Below are 21,954 nucleotides of genomic sequence, written 5' to 3' on the forward strand. Positions count from 1 at the left end.
AAAAGTGTAAATTTCAGTGTTCATACTGTTAAGAATTGAAGTTCAGTAGCCATAATATTAAAATGGATAAAGTTCAATGGCCGTGTATGTAATTTACCCATGACAAATGGATGTAATTTAACCTACAATGGTGCAAATGTAATTAAACTAAAAACCCATGTCAATTAAATAACCAATCTTTATATAAGTAGCTTTGATTCTCCCCAAACAAAGTAGGGTGTTCCTCTGTCATTTCCTCAAATGGGGAGGCTTTCTTTACTAAAGCTTAAGCTTTTGTCATTTTCATGTCTTCTTCTTGCTCAACTCTCACTAGCTGAGATCATCTTTGAAGAGAAATTTGATGGTAACTTCCTTTTTTTTACCCCCTTTCTTGATTTTACTGTCTTATGTTAAAAACCCAAGAAAGGGAAAGTCTTGAACTCTGTTTCATTGCTTGATTTTGCTTGTTTTCAGCATAAAAATCAGTGCTTTTTTAGCTAAATCTCATTGTTCTGGGTTTTGATTGAGAACTGTTGGGTTTAAGTCAACTGGGTTGGATTGGGTTGAATTGAAGTCAACTGAGTTGGGTTGAGAGATTTAGAGGTTCTTCTCTGGTTTTAATGGTGAATATGAGATTGTTTTAGCTGAAATTTCAATTTTTTTGATCTAAGTCTCATTGTTCTTGGTTTCGGTTGAGAACTGTTGGGTTTAAGTCAACTGGGTTGGGTTGAATTGAGTCAACTGGGTTGGGTTGAGAGATTTAGAGCTTGTGCTCTGGTTTTAATGGTTAATATGAGACTGTTTTAGCTGAAATTTCAATTTTTTTTTTTTATTATTATAACTAAGGCTCATAGTTCTTGGTTTTCGTTGAAAACTGTTGGGTTTAAGTCAACTGGGTTGGGTTGGGTTGAGATTTAGAGCTTGTTTTCTGGTTTTAATGGTTAATATGTACTATTAGGCCGCCTAGGACTCGCTTAGGCTCTTGAAATCGATAATCTGCCCCGATTTTCTCCTATTAGTTCCTCTTTTTTTTTTTTGTCCCTATCTGTTTGTCTGCTGTTGCATGTTACGGTCTACTGTTTGCTGTTGCATGTTACTGTTTCCTCTTTAAAAGGACGGCTTTTCCAAAAAAACAGGAATACGCATTTATAAAAAAAAGCTACTTTTCAGCTGCAAAAACATGAAAAAGGCGAATAGTAGATGTCTAATCAAACACCTATACTTTGCTTTTTAAAGTGAGAAGGCAAACAAGATGTGAAAAATGAGCAACCAAACGCTCCCTTAATTGTATGGGCTCCGCTTAGACTGCCTCGATGTTGCCTAAGCGACGATAAACAACACCATTTTATATTGTGAATTTATTTTTTGTTTTATTATAACTCACATTTGAGCTGTTTCAATGGTATTGTTGTTGAAATATTAATCTTTGCCCATTTCTAAAGATATATGTTACAAATACATGTGTTTTTTTACATTATTATTGTTAGATAGTATAATACATATTTTAATTGAATTTATACAACAATTTGTCAATTAACAACTAAAAAATACAAATCCTATTAATTCTGGACTAATCTTTCCTTGAGGCTCTGTCCGTACGACTAGTGCCTAGCATTTTTTACGAACTTGTTAATACGAGATTGTTTTAGCTGAAATTTCATATGTTTTGTTTGAATAAAGATGGGTGGCACAGCCGGTGGGTTAAATCAGATTGGAAGAAAAGTGAGGGAAAGGCTGGAACTTTCAAACACACAGCTGGACAGTGGTCTGGAGATCCAGATGATAAAGGTATCATTTTCACTCATTAAATTTCAGTTGTTGATTAAATTCCTAAGCTGTTCACTGAACTTTTCTGGTTATGGTTGTCTCAAAATGTTTGCTCAAACTTCAATTTTTGCTAAATAAAATAATGGCCTAATACATCACCAGCTCCCTCAATTTGTCCATAATAGTACATTGACTCCTGAATTTTGCAAGTATCTCACCAACTCGTTGAGCTTGATTATTCAGTATCACCAACTCCCTGAACTTGTCCATAAAAGTAGATTAACTCCCTGAACTTTATAAGTGTCTCACCAACTCCCTAAACTTACTTATTCGTTAACAACTAAATACAAAAACCATAATATTAACTCTCAATTCTCATCCATTCGATCTCTCAAACTTGCAACACTAACTCTTGTAATAGGTTGAAAGGTATGAGAAAAGAAAAAATTACCTAATGTATTTTTAGAATTTAGGTTGAATATGTTTTATATTTAGTTGTTACGGACAAGTTCAGGGAGTTGGTGATATGAAATAATCAAACTTAAGGAGCTGATGAGACACTTACAAAGTTCAGTTACAAAGTTTAGAGAGCCAATCTACTATTATGGACAAGTTCAGGGAGCTGATGATGTAGTAGGCCTAAAATAATTCATTCAACATTGAATTTTGTCTCAATTAAATCACCCCGGCAACTTCAACGACTTCAAGAGCATAAAGCAACAGAAAACTGTTGACCAAAAACACACTTGGCTTCCACCTAGTTGATACTTGCCGTTCGGTTAGCTAGATGGCAGCCACGCGTGGTTTGGGTCTGTAGTGAAAGTTGACTAGTGCCGGTGGCAGCCACATCACTTTTCTGCCTTTTTTTTTCTCTTGAAGTCCCAAGAATGCGGCTCTATTTATAAACAAGCCGAGTTTCAGCACGGCGAAACTCGGCTCGAAAGCTAGTGAGCATGCTCAGTTAGAGATTAGAGGTTCATGAACAAGCTCGATTATGATTATAATATTCATGAACACGCTTGCGAGCAAGTTTGATTTTGATTATTTTTTAATAATAGTATTTCTATAAGGGTAGGTTTCAAAATTATGTAGTTTTGTGTTAAAGAAATTTCCATTCAATATAATTAATAAGAACTGTTTTCGAGCGAAGTTTCTAAACACAATTAGCGAATTGCCGCAAGCAAAACTCGTAAACAAGTACACGAGCAGCTCACAAATAGAATGTTAAGCTCGAGCTCGGCTTGATTAAATCCCTGTATGTTTTTGTTCAAAATCGTTTTATAATCGGTCCAAAGCCAGCTCCCAGTTGTGGCCTAAAATTTATTTGTACTTTGCTCTTTCCATAGCTGGTTTACAACTGGTCCCAAAGCCGGTCCAGTTGTCAATCGGTCCCAAAGCCGGCCCCTGGTTGTGGCATTGTGCTTTTTTCTTTTTATAGCGGTCTTTAACCGGTCACAAAGCCAACCCCCTGTTGCGGCACAAAATTCATTTAAAATCACAAGATACTATAACATATAGAATTAAGGGTGTAAATAGCCCTGAAGTTGGCATTTGGGTCAATTTAGCTCAAATCAAAATTTAGGAATCAACTCAGCCCTGAAATTGGCAAAAATTGACAAATTAGCCGAAAAGCAATCAGGTTTAATACCTAAAAGTTTGTCAATTTTGGGCTAATTTGTGAAATTTTAACAACTTCAGGACTGAGTTGATACCTAAACTTTGATTTGAGCTAAACTGACCCTGCCAGCCAATTTCGGGGGCTATTTTAACCCTTAGTCCATAACATATATGTCAGCTCGAAATTTTTGTGTGATTAGTTTGTTCTTCAAACATTTTACTGTTTTCTGAAACTGTGATAGCAACTTGAGTTAGTTTGTGATTTAGTATAGCCCATAAAGTTACTAAAATGCAGATGGCTTGATTCCAATGTTGTCATGTTTGGTTCTTGTTTAACACTTGATGGATATTTTGCAGGTATTCAGACAACGGGTGACGCCAAACATTTCGCGGTATCGGCAAAGATACCGGAGTATACCAACAGGAACAGAACCCTTGTCCTTCAGTATTCTATAAGATTTGAGCAGGATATTGAGTGTGGTGGTGGCTATATTAAGCTTCTGTCTGGATTTGTAAATCAAAAGAAATTCGGGGGAGACACTCCATACAGGTTCGTGTTTTATGCACGTATTTCGGGCCATTTACATCCTACTTATTTATTTGAATGGTTGAAATGTTTATTAGTTTGAGAACCGGTGTCAAAATGGGTTATCCTGTCATAATTGTGTTATGCGATCTGTATATTCCAAATGATTATAAAGGGCGGCCCGGTGCACTACACGTCCCCGCTGAGCGAGGGTCCAGGGAGGGGTCCCACCACAAGGGTGTACTGGGGCAAGCCTTCCCCTGCCAATTTATTTGGCAAGAGGCCGCTCCTAAGACTCGAACCAGTGATTATATATGATATAAATGCAACATAAATGATAATCGTGTTAAATGGGATCGTGTCAAGCGGGTTGTCTATATAAATCGTGTTGTCTTGTCAGAATTTGATAGCGGTATTTCTCAGCCACAGCAAGTGTTGCTATAACCTATAAGGATATTGGTTGTCACTCTGGCTACCTCAAGAGCAAAAATACACCCCGTAAATATGACATGACTTCCACGTCAAAGTAGTCAACTTTCATCGATGACCAAAACGACATGTGGCTGCCACCTAGCTAACCGAAATGACATATGGCTTCCACATACCATTCATGTGTCGTTTTGGTCAGCTAGGTGACAGCCATGTGTCATCTAGGTGGCAGTCAAGTGTCGTTTCGGTCTTGACTATTGCTGAAGTAGAAGCCACGTTATATTTTCGTTGTCTTTTTGCTCTTGAAGTCGCCGGAGTGACTTTATTGAGACAAAATTCAAAGTTAAATGATATTATTGAGACAACCATTAAAGTTCAGTGACAACGGTGCATTTAACCCCTTTTCTCTTTTTTCTTGTTTCTTGGTGATATCGGAGTATCCTTGAATATTGCTTAGTTGAAGCTTCTAATGACCTGAAAGATAGAAAACGGTCAGATAGGGGGCCGGTAACCGGTAAACCCTCTCCAATGCCTAAATTAGTATAGTGAATACGTAATTTAGGAGAATGTAGTAGTATTTTAGTATTTAGAATTGTGTACCTGCCTTCTTGAACTTGGCGCTATTTATAGACATTTGAGTTTGTGCTTGGATACACGTGTCATCATTAGATTGGTTCGTAAGCTAAATTCCCGCAATGAGTGACTTTGGCGTGTATTTTGAGATCCAAGGTCTTTTCTCCTTGTTGCTTCCGGAAAAGCCCTTTGAATCCTGAGTGGGCTGACCAATGGCACGAGATAATGGGCTTGGATTTACCTCCTTAAGCCCATTCTATATTTCGTACCATATCACTTGGTTTAGGCTTTCTGTTAATAACAAATTTCTTTTTTCTGCAGTTTAATGTTTGGACCAGATATCTGTGGCACTCAAACAAAGAAGCTTCATGTCATACTTTCATACCAGGGCCAAAATTATCCAATCAAGAAGGAGTTGGAATGTGAAACAGACAAGTTGACTCATTTCTACACATTCATTCTAAGGCCTGATGCGAGTTATAGCATCCTCATCGACGGCCGGGAAAGGGATTCCGGTAGCATGTACATTGATTGGGATATTCTTCCACCTAGAAAACTCAGAGATACCAAGGCCAAAAAGGTTACATTCTAGACCCAATCTAACTTAGACCAGTAGTGTTCACTCGGAATGACCAAATTCACCGTTAGACCTAGACTTATTAAATTTAAGCCTCAGGATGCTTTGAATCTCCACCATATGATTTTAATAAATCTAGATCTAAGGGTGAATGACCAAATTTGATCGTTCAGGTCCAGGTGAACACTACTGTTTACTTAGCATTATCATCAAACTTAGATGATTATATAGATAAGGGTTAGTACACTTTTAGCCTCGCATACTTGTCCAAAAAGGTCAACACCCCTGTACTTAAAAAAAGTTCTATTTACCCCTTGAACTTAAAGTGACCAATTGTCTATCTGAAAGATACTTATTATCCTCTTGAACTTTCTTAAAGTTCACACATTTCAACTTTTCCAAATCTCTCGTTACTCCACCACGTGGATTTTGGAGGGTTAATAGGTCACTTTTAACAAGTTCAGAGATAAATTGAACATTTTAAAAGTATAGGGGGACTAGTGACTTTTTTGGACAAGTACGGGGGCTATTGATGTATTAAGCCTATAGATATTAGATAATTATAGAAGTACAAATTGCACTTGGTACCAAATTGACTTTGCTCAAATAATCCGGGTAAGATATATTTCCAAAATCTCTCGTTACTCCGTCACGTGGATTTTAGGGGCTCAGTAGGTCACTTTAAACAAGTTAAGTGATAAATTGAACATTGTAAAAGTATAGGGGCCAATTGACTTTTTTGGACAAGTACATGGGGCTATGGATGTGTTAAGCCTATAGATAATTATACAAGTACAAATTGCACTTGGTATAAAGAAGACCAAATTGACTTTGCTCAAATAATCCGGGTAAAATATATATATATATCCATGACCCTGAACTATAGTGCTACTAACATTATGTCCCTTAAACTCCATTGCTTGATACAAAAAAATTTGAACTTTACATTTTGTAACATTAAAGTCCGTATCATTGAAAATCCATTGGAAATTAATGAAATAATGATGGTAAAATGGGTATTTTACCATAATTGTGGTTGGCATGGATAAAAAAGAGAGTCAAGGTAGTCAAACTTGTTCAAATCATGGTTTCATTAATTTTTTGTTGATTTTAACTTTAAGGTTAGAGAATGTAAAGTTCAAGTATTTTTATGTCGTGAAGTGATGTTTAGGTGGCCATAATGTTAATAGCCCTATAGTTTAGGGACCATGGATGTATTATACCATTTTTTAACAGATTTTTGTTGATTTGAACTTTAATTTTACAGAATGTAAAGTTCAATGATTTTTATGTCACGAACTGATGTTTAGGGGCCATAATGTTAATAGCACTATAGTTTAGGGACCATGGATGTATTTTACCCTCTCTTTTGTTACGGATTTTTGTTGATTTGTATTTTAATGTTACAAAATGCAAAGTTCAAGATTTTAAATTTATAGACCATGTATTTAGGGTTGTAATCGAGCCGAGCTTTGGCATGTTCATGCTCCTTAGAAAGTTGACGAGCTCGAGCTCAACATCGTGTACGTGAGTGGCTCGTGAGCTTGTTCATGAGATTGCTCACGAGTAGCTCATTAATTCCGTTCATGAACTTCGCTCGTGAACAACTCATTAATTATTTTCATTTATCCTAACCAGACAAGTTGTGAGTGCATTTTGTGCTTCTATCCCAATTGTTTGACTATCCTCTACATCCTAACTAGGATAGCTATATCATATCATCTATGTTGCACAGAAACTCTTCTTTAGTAGCGTTTTGTGTCCGTTTTCATTTCTTTTACATTTCCATTTCTGTTTCTGACAATGTTGTTTTCCCGCTTTTTACAGCCTAAAGACTGGGATGATAGGGAATACATTGATGATCCTAATGCAGTCAAACCTCAGGTATATCCCTAATTCCGAGTATTTATATCGTTTGCTATTATCGAAAATGAAGAACATCATCACATTTTTATATATTCTGAAATTTCAGGGATATGATAGGATTCCAAAGGAAATTCCTGATCATAGTGCTAAAGAGGTTAGTTTGTTGATTTGAGGTTTATATTTTCTTTTGGCTTAATACACTGATTGCCCCCCTCGAACTCTGAAAACGACTGGTTAACTCTCGAATTTGCTTAAGATGTGCGCTTCAACTTGTTCGAATCTCCCACTTGCTTTGCCACGTAGGATTTAGGGGGTTAATCATGTCATTTTAAGCAACTTCAAGGGGCTAATTGGTCATTTTTAAAGTTCGGAGGGTCGTTAGACTTTTTTGGACGAGTTTAGGGGGCTAAAGACGTATTAGGCGTAAATAAAACTAATGCATCATATATTTATTCCCCTTATTATCAGCCTGATGATTGGGATGATGAAGTGAATGGCATATGGAGACCACCAAAGGTACCAAATCCAGCTTATAAAGGACCATGGAAACCCAAGGTATGGCATTATTTATTCCTTTTAGGCCTCGTTTATCTGTCGAAAAATACTGTGTTTTGGAAAATATTGGTTTCCGAAAAATTTGTGTTTGGAAAAAAAAAAAAAAAATTCCGGTGTTTGGCTACAACACTGGAAAATGTGAAAAAACGGTAGGTGATTATTGTTTTCGAAAGGATAACAAGGATCGGAATAGGGTTCTAAGAGCTTAGGAAAATGTTGTACTCTTGGTAAAACATTTTCCTCATTTTCGTCATAAATTTTTATGTTGACTGAGCTAATGACTTATTTTCCTAAGCAAACAAACACCGGAAAATATTGCCTACCGAATATTTTTCGGCAAACAAACGGGGCCTTAGTTTTGCTAGAGATTTGTCTTTTTTTTCTTCTCATTTTTGTTTTTTGAACTGGCAGAGAATCAAGAATCCTAATTACAAGGGAAAATGGAAGATTCCATATATTGATAATCCAGGTATTTTTGTGTAAAATATACATGTTGTGTTAGGAGTTGAATCGAATCGGGTATTTGATTAAACAAGTTTAACAAGGGCAGCCCGGTGCACGACGCATCCTTGCTAAGCGAGGGTCCGGGGAGGGGTCCCACCACAAGGGTGTATTGGGGGAAGGCTTCCCCTGCCAATTTTTTGGGCAAGAGGCCGCTCCTAAGACTCAAACCCGTGACTTCTTGGTCACACGGCAACAACGTTTACCGTTGCGCCAAGGCTCGCCCTCATTAAACAAGTTTAATATATGGGAAAAAATGTTATAAGTTAACTCAAAACACATTATTTACGTGGTTCGGCTAATTTTGTCTACGTCTAGGAGAAAGAAATATTATTTCTAAGAATCAAGATTAAAAAATTGAGGAATACTCGACAAAACCCTTTGAATGCTCGAGAAATCTCTCTAAATTCCTTACTTTTATCTCTCTTAAACTATCGATGTTCGTATAATTGTTTTCTCATACTTTAAACACACTCTACAAGCCTTGTTATAGGCTAAAACCTATGTTACATGGACACTCCTCTTTAGTAGAGTTTCTGCGTTTCATGTCCGTTTTTGTTTGAAGACTATTTTATGAGGGCTATGTTTTAGAAATAATGTTTCCCGTGTCTGTTTCCGTGCAACATAGGCTAAAACCATGAGCTAAACTCGACCATGGGCTTATTAGGAGTCTCAATTATAATAGGAATAAAAAAGTTTGGACTGAATAGGAAAAATCCGAATCTGTCCGCAACTCCCACTCGTCGAGCTGATCGGTGTGCTGGTGGGGAAAAAACTACTGGTTTGCTAGCACTTTTAGCCTATGTTGAACGGACACGGACATGGAAACGTTATTTTTGAAACATAACCTTCATAAAATAGCCTTCAAATGAAAATGGACACAAAACGTGTAACGCTAATAAAGAGAAGTGTCCGTGCAACATAGCTTTTAGCTAGCTCGGCGTGCTAGCCCATCAACATTGCTGAAATTGCGGCTTCTTCATCCGTTTTTGTTCCCGTTGTGTTTCTTCTTATCCATGTGTGTTTTCCAAACTTCACTAGAGTCTTTTTAGTGTCCAAAATCAAACTAATTTGTGTCTCTAACACACAATGGTTTAGTTTGACCCGAAATAAATTCTCGACTTCAAATACTTCAAATATTTTAGAATTTTCGAGCCATTCTCAACATGTTGTATAATTACATAATGTAGCTAATACTTTTCTTTTGTTTCAACTTTTCCCCAAATATCTCTAGAATTTGAAGATGATCCTGATCTTTACGTGCTTAAGCCCATAAAATACGTCGGAATCGAAGTTTGGCAGGTAAGAATCTTCTAATGTTCTGATATAAAAACATGCTTGAACTATATTCTCCGTTAATTAACTCAATTTGCGTGTTCGAATGCAGGTAAAATCGGGGACTATCTTTGACAATGTTTTGATATGTGATGATCCAGATTATGCAAAAGAAGTGGTTCAAGAAGTATTTGCCAATAGAGAGGTGTGTTCTGTTTTCTAATGACGGTAAATGCATATATCGATTTGGTCCTTCAATTAGGCAAATAAAGTCAAATTAGTCCAAAAATGACTGCATCTCTATCACGAATCGACATGTGTCTAGAAAAAACGAATGACATGTGTCAAGTGTCGTTGTTGGACTGTTTCGATGTTGCTGAGCATAGTACATTTTGGATAGGGCTGTAATCGAGCTGAGCCAAGCTTTCTCCTCCTCGGCTCAACATAATGTTGACGAGCTTGGTTAGAGCTCAAAATTGTGTTCAAGCTCGGCTTCAATACAAGTTCGTTTACTCACGAGCTGCTAATGAGCCAGCTCGTTTATATTTTCACGAGCTTAGCTCTCGAGCAGCTCATTTATCTTATTCACGAGCTTAGCTCGCGAGCAACTCGTTTATTTTGTTCACGAGCTTGCTCACGAGCAGCTCGTTTATTTTACTCTGGAATACAATAATAGCAAGTTTAGAAACATTTATCTTGTTCACAAGCTTAGCTCGCGAGCTCCTTTTTTAGTCATTAAACAGCTTGTTCATGAACTTATTTATGAGCCTACAATCAAGCCTGCTCGCGAGCTTTGGTCTGCTCAAGCTCGGCTCCTTTAAGAATTGAGCCTATAGATCGTGCTCGCGAGCAGCTTGTTTTTTGCCGACTCGGCTCATTTACAGCCCTAATTTTGGACCTATTTGATCTTGTTTCCCAAGTTGAAGGATCATCCATTATTAGATTTAGGGGTATGCATTATTCAGTAAAAACCGAATTACCGAACTGAACCGACTCAATTCGCTAAGATTATATTTTGGTTTTACATGCTATTTGGTTTGGCATCTGTGTTAATCATTTTGGTACTACATAAAGTTGTTTCGGTTGGGTTTTGAACCGATGCACACCCTTAAACCGACCATCATCCCGCATCATACAATGTAAAGTTAGTTGCTTTTCTGAGTGGCCACTGATTATCTTCTGGAATCTCAGATTGAAAAGGAAGCATTTGAGGAAGCAGAGAAGATAAGAAAAGCCCGAGAGGAAGAGGTAACATACCGGACAATCCGTTGATTTAATCGAGTTATCTGTTGCTTGTGTGCTCAATGTTCCATTAATACTTCCATTTGTTTCTGCAGGAAGCTCAAAGGGCTAGAGAGGAAGGTGAAAGAAGGAGACGAGAGCGAGGATATGATCGACGACACCGCGACAGATATAGAGATAGATACAGAAAGGTCTGTACTTTGTATGCCTGGCTGGAACTTTTCTATTCATTTTCTCCCATCCATCCAAATTTCATTGTCATTATAGTTTAGATTTTAAGAAATATGACTTAGGCAGTGGCGGAGCTAGAGTAGAGGATTTCGGGTGCAATTTCTGGGGTGAAAATTGCAGTGTCCTCATGTGGAGGGTCACCTCAAACCATCTCCCGTAGGGTGGGTTCAGTCCGGGGTTGCAACGGCCACCTGGTGCACCCTCCGCAACTCGACTTAGGCAGTGGCGGAGCCAGAGAAGAGGACCTCGGGTGCAATTTTCGGGGTGAGCATCCTCAAATCTTCTTCCCATGTGGAGGGTCACCTCAAACCATCTCTCCTAGGGTGGATTCGGTACCCGGGGATGCAACGGCCTCCCTGATGCACCCTACTCCCTCCGCCACTGGACTTATGCAGTGGTGGAGCCAGAGAAGAGGATCTCGGGTGAAATTTTCGGGGTGAAAATTGCAGCATCCTCAAACCTTTTTCCCATGTGGAGGGTCACCTGAAACCATCTATCCTAGGGTGGATTCGGTAGCGGGGGATGCAACCCTCCTCCCTCCGCCGCTGGACTTCTGCAGCGGCGGAGCCAGAGAAGAGGATCCCGGGTGCAATTTTCGGGGTGAAAGTTGCAGTGTCCTCAAACCTTCTTCCCATGTGGAAAGTCACCTCAAACCATCTCTCCTAGGGTGGATTCGGTGGCCGGGGATGCAACGGCCTCCCCGATGCACCCTCCTCCCTCCGCCACTGGACGTAGGCAGTGGCGGAGCCAGAAAGAGGATATCGGGTGCAATTTGTGGGGGTGAAAATTGCAGCATCCTCAAACCTTCTTCCCATGTGAAGGGTCACCTCAACCCATCTCTACTAGGGTGGGTTCGGTAGCCGGGGATGCAATGACCACCCCGTGGACCCTCCTCCCTCTTCCACTGGACTTAGGCAGGGACGGAGCCAGAGAAGAGGATCTCGGGGTGAAATTGCAGCATCCTAAAACCTTCTTCCCCATACGGAGGGTCTCCTGAAACCATCTTTCCTAGGATGAATCCGGGTGGCCGGGGACGCAACAGCTCCGTGCATTCTCCTCCGCCACCGGACTTAGGCATGATCAACATTTAGAAAAGCTGTTGAATCAGCTTTACCTGAAACCATCTTTCCAAGGGTGAATTCGGGTGGCTGGGGATGCAACAGCTCAGTGCATTCTGCTCCGCCACCGGACTTAGGCACGATTAACATTTAGAAAAGCTGTTGAATCAGCTTTGATTTGCAGATTTCGATTCTGATTTGCATCTCTTACTTTGCAGCATAATCCCCGCGATGACTTTGATGATTATCATGTAAGATTCAACCTTGCTTTTCCCCAGTTCATTCAAAATTCATAATAGAGTTTTTAACATAGCAGAAAATAACACGAACACAAGAACACGTTATGAATAGTTGATTCGCGCACAAATATTTCTATCCAAAATAGGGTTCAACCCGCAAAAAAACTAAACTCAAAATTTGACAGAAATTACAGCTGTCACTACATTAAAGTTTATCAAATTGTTGTAAATCAATTCAGTTTTACTTCTGCTAAAACTTTATAGGATAGAAGAAGATTTATATAACCCTGGACTGATAAGCTTATTCCAAAATTAGAGGTGGCAATTCGGGTTATCGTGTCAATTTTTTTTTTTTTTGAAATAATGTAAAGTTTTATTAACTTAAATCAGATAAAAGAATATTACTAAGAAATGGTGGTGGACATGCCTACTCACTCCGAACAGACACAGAATTGACCGTTTTTGCTAGGGCATGGGCAGCTGAACGCTTAATAAAGGAGATAGAGTACAGCTCTAAATACGAAAGACCTTCTAAACCCATTTGAATTGCCTTGATGACTATGACGAGACAATCCGACTGAATTTGAATTTTCTCACTGTGATAATGCATCTTATTAAGCATGGGTCTTCCTGTATTTGAACTTTGATTTTCTTAATTACTGTTAAACATAATCTAACAAGAAATTATTTTCAATCTGGTTTCAGGATGAGCTATGAAGGGTTTTTGTCTGCCTTTTTTCCTAATTCTGCCACTGCAATTTCCAGAATCTGGAGTCAGCCATTATTACCTTGAAATTGTATTAATTGTTGTACAATTTTTCCACCTGGAATGTTTGTAGTACAATTAAATTAAAAATAATCAGAGTAATTATAGTATGATCTTTTATAAATTAAGTTTCCATGAGTATTATGTGTTCAAACATGGCCATGTAACATCTCTCTTGTAAGTTGTACTAGAAAGCAACATTGACACCTATAATTTGTAGTTCGGTTGCATACCGTGTTTGTGTGAAAACCGTGTTTGTGAGAAGAAATTTCAAGTTCGATTTTCATTAAATATATTCGTATAAAAAGGTAAGTAGCTTTCATTGTGGCTAAAACTCGAACATCATTTGACAATGCAAGTTGACAATGCAAGTTTAGTTTGTAGCAGGACCGTCCATGGGTATGGGTAGAAGGGGCATCTGTCCAGGGTCCAAGGACAGAGGGCCCAAAAATAATTTAAATAATAATAATAATAATATAGAAATTACATCTTAAAAGATGCACCAACAATAATTATAATCGTTAGGTCTAAACAATTATAAATACATAATTTTATAGTTTGTCCGATTTTTCGGTTCGAGGGTCGTCAGACACCTTTTAGGTGGAACTTCTTCCAATTAAAGTTTTTTGTGTACATTAGGACTCGAACTTGAGATCTAGCTTAAGCGACTTGAGGCCATGACTACTCAAGCCAACCTTAATTAGACCTGTAAAAAAATGTCATTTTTAAGTAATTTTTCTTTTATTTAATTGATTTTTTCCACTTTATTTTTTATTTGTACTTATTTATTAGGATCCTCAATATCGGCCCTGGTTTATAGAAAGATTTCGGATCTAATTTTCATTAAATACATCTTGAGAAAGGGATGTGTTAAATTAGATGCGTATAAGAAGATTTTATCTAAATTAGGTTGATTATTTTTAGTTTTGTAGACCCTCGGTCTGTTCATGCTTGGCTCATCAGAAAATTGACGAATTCGAGCTCAAAATTTTGTTCATGAGCTTTGTTAATAAACTTCACTTGAGAACAACTTATTTGTAAAATTAAAGTTTATGTTGTTTTACATTTTTCCTTTTATAAAAAATATTATTATTAAAAAAATAATAAAACTAAGCTTGCTCATGAACCTATTCTGAATAGGCTTAACTCATTTATAAATCAAATCGAATACACTTAAACTTCTATCGAGCCGAACACTGAACTGCTCCTCGACTCGTTTACATCCCTAAAGTATGAACTAAATTTTTTATTTTAATACATCAAGTGTAGAAAATAACAATGATTTTTCCCCTAACTCTAATACTACAAATTAAAGTCTAACATTTTACCCAACACGTAAAAAACACGTGATTAGAATCCGAACAAGACGGAATCCACAAGATGCCACGAGTATCTACGTATTTTTAATAAATCTTCCACAAGGTATTGGAGAAAACTAATCTACATAATTCATCTAAAATTGGTAGTTTCCATTGTTCAAAAGTACTATCAAACCTTCCTGTTACTACTGGTATCTGTTTCTACAAAAATAAACATTGATCAATTGCTTAAAATTTACAACATTTGTTGCTCAATTGCTATGAATCAGTGAACAGAAAGTAATCCCGAATTACACTCCTGCGAATGCGGACACACTGGAATAAATAAACCGATCATCTCCTTCTCACTGCAGAACTTGGCGCTCGTTGCACTGCTGCTGGCTGGCCGGTAGCTTGCTCCTCCGGCATATTCATTGCTTGGGTTATGGCATTCATCACTATGAGTCCGAGGGGGATTAAATACATCCACTGGAAGAAAGCAAAATTATGTTAAACAAGTATCTTATGTAGGGGTATCAGTTTCTGACACGATAACACGGTTTACAGAGACATGAACTGGTTAACATGATTACAATTTTGGTCCATTTATATCATATATAATCACAATAAATGACATGCGAATGCAAATGTGAACTTACATATTTAGCCCAAAGGGATCTTTCTTGGGGTTTTTCGATTTCACCTTCTCCAATTTCTCCAAGAATCTCCTCTGTGAAAACCGGAGTTCTGCAAAAGGTAGTACAGTAGTTTTAGAAGTGGTAAGCAATCCCTCGTAGAAGAACTGAGCAAACTATGTTTAGACCAAAACTGAAAAGGAAACCGCAAAATGCGCAAGTGTTTTCATGAAAGTATTTTGCACCGTGTTACTTCGATAGAGTTTTGATTGTTTGTTAACTTCACGTATGTCAATAAGTGATGCAAACACCTTGTCTAACATGGTTTTTGGGAACATTATGTGTCCCGTTTGGTTTTCCTTTCTGTAGCTCACTTTTGTTGTTTTACTCCAAGTAATAGATATAGGAGTGTTCGGTTAGGATTGAGAAACAAAACAAGTTTAGCTAAAATCTAACAGCAACAACTGAACCAAACAGACCCTATGTGCAGTAAATACACTCTAGTATACGAACCATATTTCCATGAGGATTATTGCTGAAAATAATTGCACTATTACGAATATAATATAGTACACTACTCCTTGGTGAAATAAAATCGAGACACAAATAAAATGACTCGGTGCTGTTACACGAATCGTTGACATAAAGAGAGACAGCTTTGCATCTATTTTTCAAAGACAGAGGCTAAAGATCAGCAAAACACAAGCATACAAAGTAAGCTTCTCGTGAAGAAATGTAGAAGTGGATCCTAACTCTTAAGCGATGACCAAATACGTAAGAGGAAAAATATTTCAATAATGTAGCTGCAATGATCTATAACATGAACAGGGCTGAAAGACCAGAAGGGTACCGTATAGGACTCTAATGAAAAATAATCATTAACTTACCTTGGTGCCTGTTCACTGCTCTTTAGAACTGTGTGGGAGTTGAACGACCACTTCGTGGGCTAAAATAGAAGAGATGGAAATTGCAAAGAAGAGTTAGATAATCAATAAATGGGAGTCAGAAGAAAACAAATAAAATCATGTGTTAGGTAGATGGTATTGGACAGTTATATAGCAGAAGAGCAAAAAATTCAACAAATTCCAACTGTTTCAGATATTGGGAAAAACAGGTATTCGCAACAATGGGAAATCATAAATTCCAAAAACTATTTCAGGGGAAAAAAAAGAAGAGCAAAAAGGATAAACTTCAAGAACTGTTTCATGATCCTAACTCTAAATCGATATTAACAATCAGATTTGAAAATTATCATGTTTAAGGGCAAAACAGAATAAATCCCAGCTTACAAGTTTCATTTGCCGAGGGTAGGGGCATGCCCCAGGGGCACCATAATTGACAGCCAAAACGTTGACCCCTTCCTGCAAGAGGCAAGTTTGATAAAGATGTAGTCAGGGTGGCAGCATAAGATACTGCAAACTGTGCTACCAAAGTAAATTGCATTTAATTGAAATAAGCAAATGACTGAATGAATAAACACAAGGCACATAAAAGAACTGTTTCAAACTTAAATTTGAAGAAAGATACAACAACAACAACAACAACAAAGCCTTAGTCCCGAAATGATTCGGGGTCGGCTAACATGAACCATCATATAAAACCGTGAAAATCAAGTCGTGTCAGCGACACAGATTCGCTCCCTCCACTCCGTCCTATCCACTACCATATTTTCCTCAATTCCCAATAAACTCATATCACTCTCGATCACCCTCCTCCAAGTTTGCTTAGGTCTTCCCCTACCCCTCACCATTACATCCCTTTGCCACTCTTCGGTTCTCCTAACCGGCGCATCAAGCGCTCTACGTCTCACATGGCCAAACCACCTTAGTCGGTTTTTTCTCATTTTATTCTCAATAGATGTGACCCCTACTTTTGTCCTAATTATTTCATTACGCACCCGGTCCTTTCTCGTATGACCACACATCCATCTCAACATACGCATCTCCGGCACCGACATCTTATGGATGTGGCAGTGTTTCATGCCCAACACTCCGTACCATATAACAATGCTGGTCTAATTGCCGTCCGGTAGAATTTTCCCTTCAATCTATTAGGCATGCCGGGATCACAAAGGAAACCCGTAGCACTCTTCCACTTCGACCAACCAGCTTTAATCCTATGAGCAACATCTCCATCTACTTCTCCATCTACTTAAGTCCGCTAATGTAATGAGAACGGTTCCCTGTGAAGCACCATGTAGTCGATTATAAACCTATCTGTGTATTTTTTTTTTCCTCAGTTCAAATTAGGAGAAATGAACCTAATAATTTCAGTAAATTACAACTGACATCAGTAAACAATCAAGATTTGGATTTAGCAGATAATTTCCATGAGTGCAATCAAGAATGTGAGAACTGGAACATTGCAAACAATTAGTCAACCTCTAACATGTAACTTTCTGGTCCACTTTACATGTGGCAATTAACTATTAAAAGACAGAGTACCAAATATCTTGCAGCCTTTCCCAATGCCAAGATCAAGGCTGCAGAAATTGTTGGTAACAAAATGTTTCCAACATGAATAATCAAAGGGCAAATATTGGAAATATAGCATATCAATTCGCCAAAATATTTCTATGCTTTTGGTCGAATCTACAAAATAAATAATGTGTTGGATATTGTAATCATCCAATGTTAGCATTAACACTTTGATCTGAATGATAAAACTTGATGAATTGTGATTTAATTATGACAAATCCAGCAACGCCCAAAGACTATATATACTAGAAATAAGCATCAGAAAGTACCTATTTTAAGCAGACAAGAAAAATCATGATGCATCGAGGATGAGATCATGATGGGTATGATTTAATAACCAGAGCACAATAGATTCTAATTGATGTGAACTGAAAGCAACCCCATCAGAAATCCCCTCTCTCATCCCCAAATAACCTAAGACATAAAAACAAAAATATAAAGAGAGAATAATACTCTAACAGGACAGTTTCTTCCCATGCCATCACTCTAACTCTACATTTTGCAGTATCTTGGTGAAAACAACCCACACAGCAACTGTGCAAAAGATTATTTAACTGCCAACAGACTTAGGCAACACTAAAAGTTAATCCTGAAGCAAAATATAGTAGAGAAAAACCCTATCACATGAATACAAATTCAAAAATCAATAAATAAAAACATAAAAAAACAAAACCGGCATACAAGCAAGTGCTTACTAATTATAAGAATAGAAAAATACCATGTGTATGACAAAATGTTCGTCCAAACTCTCTCTTGGAAGACATCTCTGCAGAGGAAGAAAAACAAATATTACTGTTGTATCAATTCGGAACTTAAATAAGTCGATACACCTAATGCATTGCAGAATAAAAGCCTTAGAACTTTTATCAGACAAATATGGTCATACCATATCAAATAAAACCCAAAACTCCAAAATAAATCAAACTCCACATCCACCCCGCTACTAAAATTAAGAATGCTATCTTAAATTTGATGTGAATGATACTATAAGCATAACACAAATTTTTGAAAAAGAGAATAGGAATTACATACTAACAAGAAAATATAAAACGTAAGAGCTTCTTAGAGGTGTATTAATTTGGGTGACAAACAACTTACTGCCTTGACGGATGAGACAACGTAATCCCTTCCAGGAGAACTCGCAACATTAGATGGCAATCTTATTCTATAGAACTCATCATCAAGCAACAGTTTCTGCACAAACGCAGTTCAAACCATTAAAAAAGGGAGTAGCAAATCAAAAAACACAATCTCAATTCAGATTCATCAGGAATTTACTTCAAAATTATCTTTATCCCCTCCTGTCAACGCATTCCTTGAGAACCGAAGCTTCGTAAGTGTCTGCCACAGGTAAAATCAACATCTATTTCAATTTCAAATCTCATAACAACTAATTGAATAAAAGACGTCGAATCGTCGATTAACAGCAAAATATGCAAACCCAGCACTAAGTGATTAGACAAAGAAGGTAAAATCAACATGTAATTCAATTTCAAATCTCATAACAACTAATTGGGTAAAACAGGTCGAATCATCGATTAACAGCAAAATATGCAAAACCAACACTAGTGATTAGAGAAAGAAGGTAAAATCAACATGTAATTCAATTTCAAATCTCATAACAACTAATTGAATAAAATAAGTCGAATCATCGATTAACAGCAAAATATGCAAAACCAACACTAGTGATTAGAGAAAGAAGGTAAAATCAACATGTAATTCAATTTCAAATCTCATAACAACTAAGTGAATAAAAGACGTCGAATCATCGATTAACAGCAAAATATGCAAAAACAACACTAGCAGTTAGAGAAAGAGAGAGGGGGTAAACCTGGCCGCCATGACTCCAAGTTTTGAGGCGAGCAGAAAAGGTACCAGCAGGGACAAAATCGGAATCACCGAAGGCGTGTTCGAGAGTGAATTGGATCTTAGAGTCGGAATCGGGATCCGAGAACTTCCGTTTAGCAGATGACGGAGAAGCAGTAGTAGTAGTTGGAGTACCCGTAGAATGAATTGGAGATGATCTGGTGTATGCAGGATCAGAAGAACGTTGGTGAGGCTGTTGAGGCGCTCCTTCGAGGCCGAACTCTTCATCGTCTACAAGAAGCTCATCTGATTGAAAAGCGTGGAAAGATGAAGCTAAGAGAGAAAGAACGAACAGGAAAGCGAGCATCTTGTTCTTCATTGTTGCTGCGTTTTTTCCGAGTTCAGCAACTCTGTTTGTTTCGACTCTTTTTGCTGTTTGGCTCGGGCTTCTAAATCTTCTAATCAACAAATTACCAAAATATCCTATTTCATAATTTTATTCCCTCTCACATAATACTACTGGGGATGTAAACGGGGCGGGGATTGGAGTTCCCATCCCCGTTCTCCAACTAAATAAGGAATTCCTATACCCGCCCCGTGAAATAAATAGGGATAAAATTCATCCTCGTTCCCGCCCTTCAGGGAATCCCCGACCCCGCGGGTATCCCCATTTACCCATTTAAAGTTTAAAAGAATATATGAATAATGAAATAAATGAAAAGAATAGAGAAAAAAAAGAAAGAAAATAAGAGAATATGATGAACAAATAGATATAGAATGAAGTAGAGGTAAAACATTTGGATCAGATTAATTATAGGTTCAAGTTTTTCTATGCGTATTTTTTATTTTCTATAATTAATAGTATGTTATCGGGGATTAAATGGGTAATCCATCGGGAATCCCCGCGGGGCACAATATGGGGCGGGTTCGGGGATCCCCGCGGGGCGGGGATACCCTTTCCCATCCCCGCCCTGTCTCCGCTAACGGGGCACATACTAGTCCCCGTCCCCGCCCCATAATAAACGGGATGGATAATCCCCGCCCCATTTACATCCCTAGATACTACGTTGTTTTACATTTTCTGATTTATGGAATATGATTATTGAAAAAAATATCAAATCAAGTCTGCTCACGAGCTTGTTCATTAATCGAGCATACTCATGAGCTTTCGAACCGAGTTTCGTCGTGGTCAAATTCAACTCATTTACAAATTGAACCGAACATTGTCGAACTTTTGTCGAACTGAACATTGAACCACTCATGAGCTGCTCGTCCCATTTACAACCCTATCTATAAGGAATTAGCTAAAAAAATACGTATTATCCGTCAATAGCAATTTTATCTTTAAAGTTACAAAGAATATAATTCAGAATCTAACATTAACAAATTGGATGAATTTCAGATAACATTAAAAAGACATACATGTTTTGTTCATGCGTTCTTACCCCTTTAAAGTTGATTCAGGAAAAGAAAAAAAAATTGTAATTTCATAATAGATTTGAGGACGAAATACTTTTAAATTTGATGAAATATGTAAATTCTTCTTATGCAACATGTACAGAACATGGAATAATTTTTTGTTTCCACGTGTATACATATATACGTTATCTGTTACTATAAAGTGATAACATGACCCATGTGCGCAGTGGAGATAATAAGAATCGTTAAGAAGAGAGTTTCGTTATTTGGCTCAATTTGTTAATGTCATGAGTAAAATCGCACAATTATGTTGTTAGGGGTAAAATTTCTCTTGATAGTCAATATAATGACCTTATCCAAGGTACAAATTTAATCTTATAGATATTGAAGTAACACGAATTCAGGCCTCATGTACAAAACAATACAATTTTAAGCTTGGTATTTATCACACGATGCAATTTAAAACCTCATTAACACAATATCAGTTTTTTATATGTAGTTTCATGTTCTAGCCACTCTCCAATCTCCAACGTTCTGGCCGCCAAATAAATTTTGAAATTGTACATCTTTTATTAATAAAAAAACTCATCTCGTGGCTCTCCTATATCTTTCTCCATGCCATATTTGTGTCCTGCTCTAGGTCCATTTTTATGCTCTAGATCTACCTTCTAACTCACTGTTGCATCTTGATCTAGACCTGCATCTTGGTTTAGATCCACATTTAAATCTACATCCACACCTTGTCCAAAATACACATCTTGGTCTAGATCCATATCCTACATATAGGTGAAAGGGATGCAATAGGGGATAATATTTGATAAGAAGGTTACTTACTGATGAACCCATTCAGATGTCATATGTATGAGTGGTACATATACAAATTCATGGGTTAGAATGCTTAGAGCTGGTTCTCCGTTTGCGCTTCTCCTCTCATGGGTCCAAGGCATTGAGATATTAGTTTGGCAATTACAATAGTCATTTCTAATGCCATCAGAATGGAGGTGGCTACCCCCCCCCCCCCCCCCCCCCAACTAAAATAGAGTGTTGATTTATCATCTTTTCACTTCCACTAGAACTTTGTTCTGCCCTAAAACTTGTTCTGGTGTCCCTGCTTATAT

General features: G+C 37.6%; 2 protein-coding genes across 3 annotated transcripts; one reads left to right on the top strand and one right to left on the bottom strand.

Moving 5' to 3' along the window:
* The first annotated feature begins 196 nt into the window (after positions 1-196).
* On the top strand, positions 197-13,450 carry LOC136230775 (calreticulin-3-like). 2 transcript variants are annotated; one of them, XM_066019952.1, is made up of 14 exons: positions 197-343; positions 1,660-1,767; positions 3,721-3,913; positions 5,213-5,471; positions 7,296-7,352; positions 7,441-7,488; positions 7,803-7,889; positions 8,301-8,358; positions 9,625-9,692; positions 9,778-9,870; positions 10,857-10,913; positions 11,003-11,098; positions 12,415-12,447; positions 13,141-13,450. In XM_066019952.1, exons 1-14 carry the CDS (start codon positions 241-243, stop codon positions 13,150-13,152), a joined length of 1,272 nt encoding a protein of 423 aa, XP_065876024.1. In that variant the 5' UTR covers positions 197-240; the 3' UTR covers positions 13,153-13,450. The 2 variants fall into 2 exon arrangements, with proteins under 2 accessions (XP_065876024.1, XP_065876025.1); XM_066019953.1 differs by lacking the exon at positions 12,415-12,447.
* Positions 13,451-14,626: 1,176 nt separating this feature from the next.
* On the bottom strand, positions 14,627-19,876 carry LOC136229994 (uncharacterized). Its single transcript, XM_066018894.1, has 8 exons — positions 19,443-19,876; positions 18,890-18,952; positions 18,710-18,805; positions 18,330-18,377; positions 16,424-16,495; positions 16,022-16,080; positions 15,159-15,246; positions 14,627-14,988 (listed from the first exon to the last, which is right to left on the bottom strand). The coding sequence occupies exons 1-8, from the start codon at positions 19,794-19,796 to the stop codon at positions 14,854-14,856; spliced, it is 915 nt and encodes a 304-aa protein (XP_065874966.1). The 5' UTR covers positions 19,797-19,876; the 3' UTR covers positions 14,627-14,853.
* Positions 19,877-21,954: the final 2,078 nt, after the last annotated feature.

This window comes from Euphorbia lathyris, chromosome 5, assembly GCF_963576675.1.
Source record: "Euphorbia lathyris chromosome 5, ddEupLath1.1, whole genome shotgun sequence".
NCBI classification, from domain to species: Eukaryota; Viridiplantae; Streptophyta; class Magnoliopsida; order Malpighiales; family Euphorbiaceae; genus Euphorbia; species Euphorbia lathyris.

Excerpts from the sequence above, each read along its gene's own strand:
- LOC136230775 (XM_066019952.1), top strand. The coding sequence starts at position 241 with ATGGGGAGGCTTTCTTTACTAAAGCTTAAGCTTTTGTCATTTTCATGT. Across the intron at positions 7,353-7,440 it reads CTAATGCAGTCAAACCTCAG|GGATATGATAGGATTCCAAA; the intron begins GTATATCCCTAA and ends CTGAAATTTCAG. Across the intron at positions 8,359-9,624 it reads TCCATATATTGATAATCCAG|AATTTGAAGATGATCCTGAT; the intron begins GTATTTTTGTGT and ends AAATATCTCTAG.
- LOC136229994 (XM_066018894.1), bottom strand. The coding sequence starts at position 19,796 with ATGAAGAACAAGATGCTCGCTTTCCTGTTCGTTCTTTCTCTCTTAGCT. Across the intron at positions 16,496-18,329 it reads AACATTTTGTCATACACATG|GAAGGGGTCAACGTTTTGGC; the intron begins GTATTTTTCTAT and ends TGCCTCTTGCAG. Across the intron at positions 16,081-16,423 it reads ACCCTCGGCAAATGAAACTT|CCCACGAAGTGGTCGTTCAA; the intron begins GTAAGCTGGGAT and ends CTTCTATTTTAG.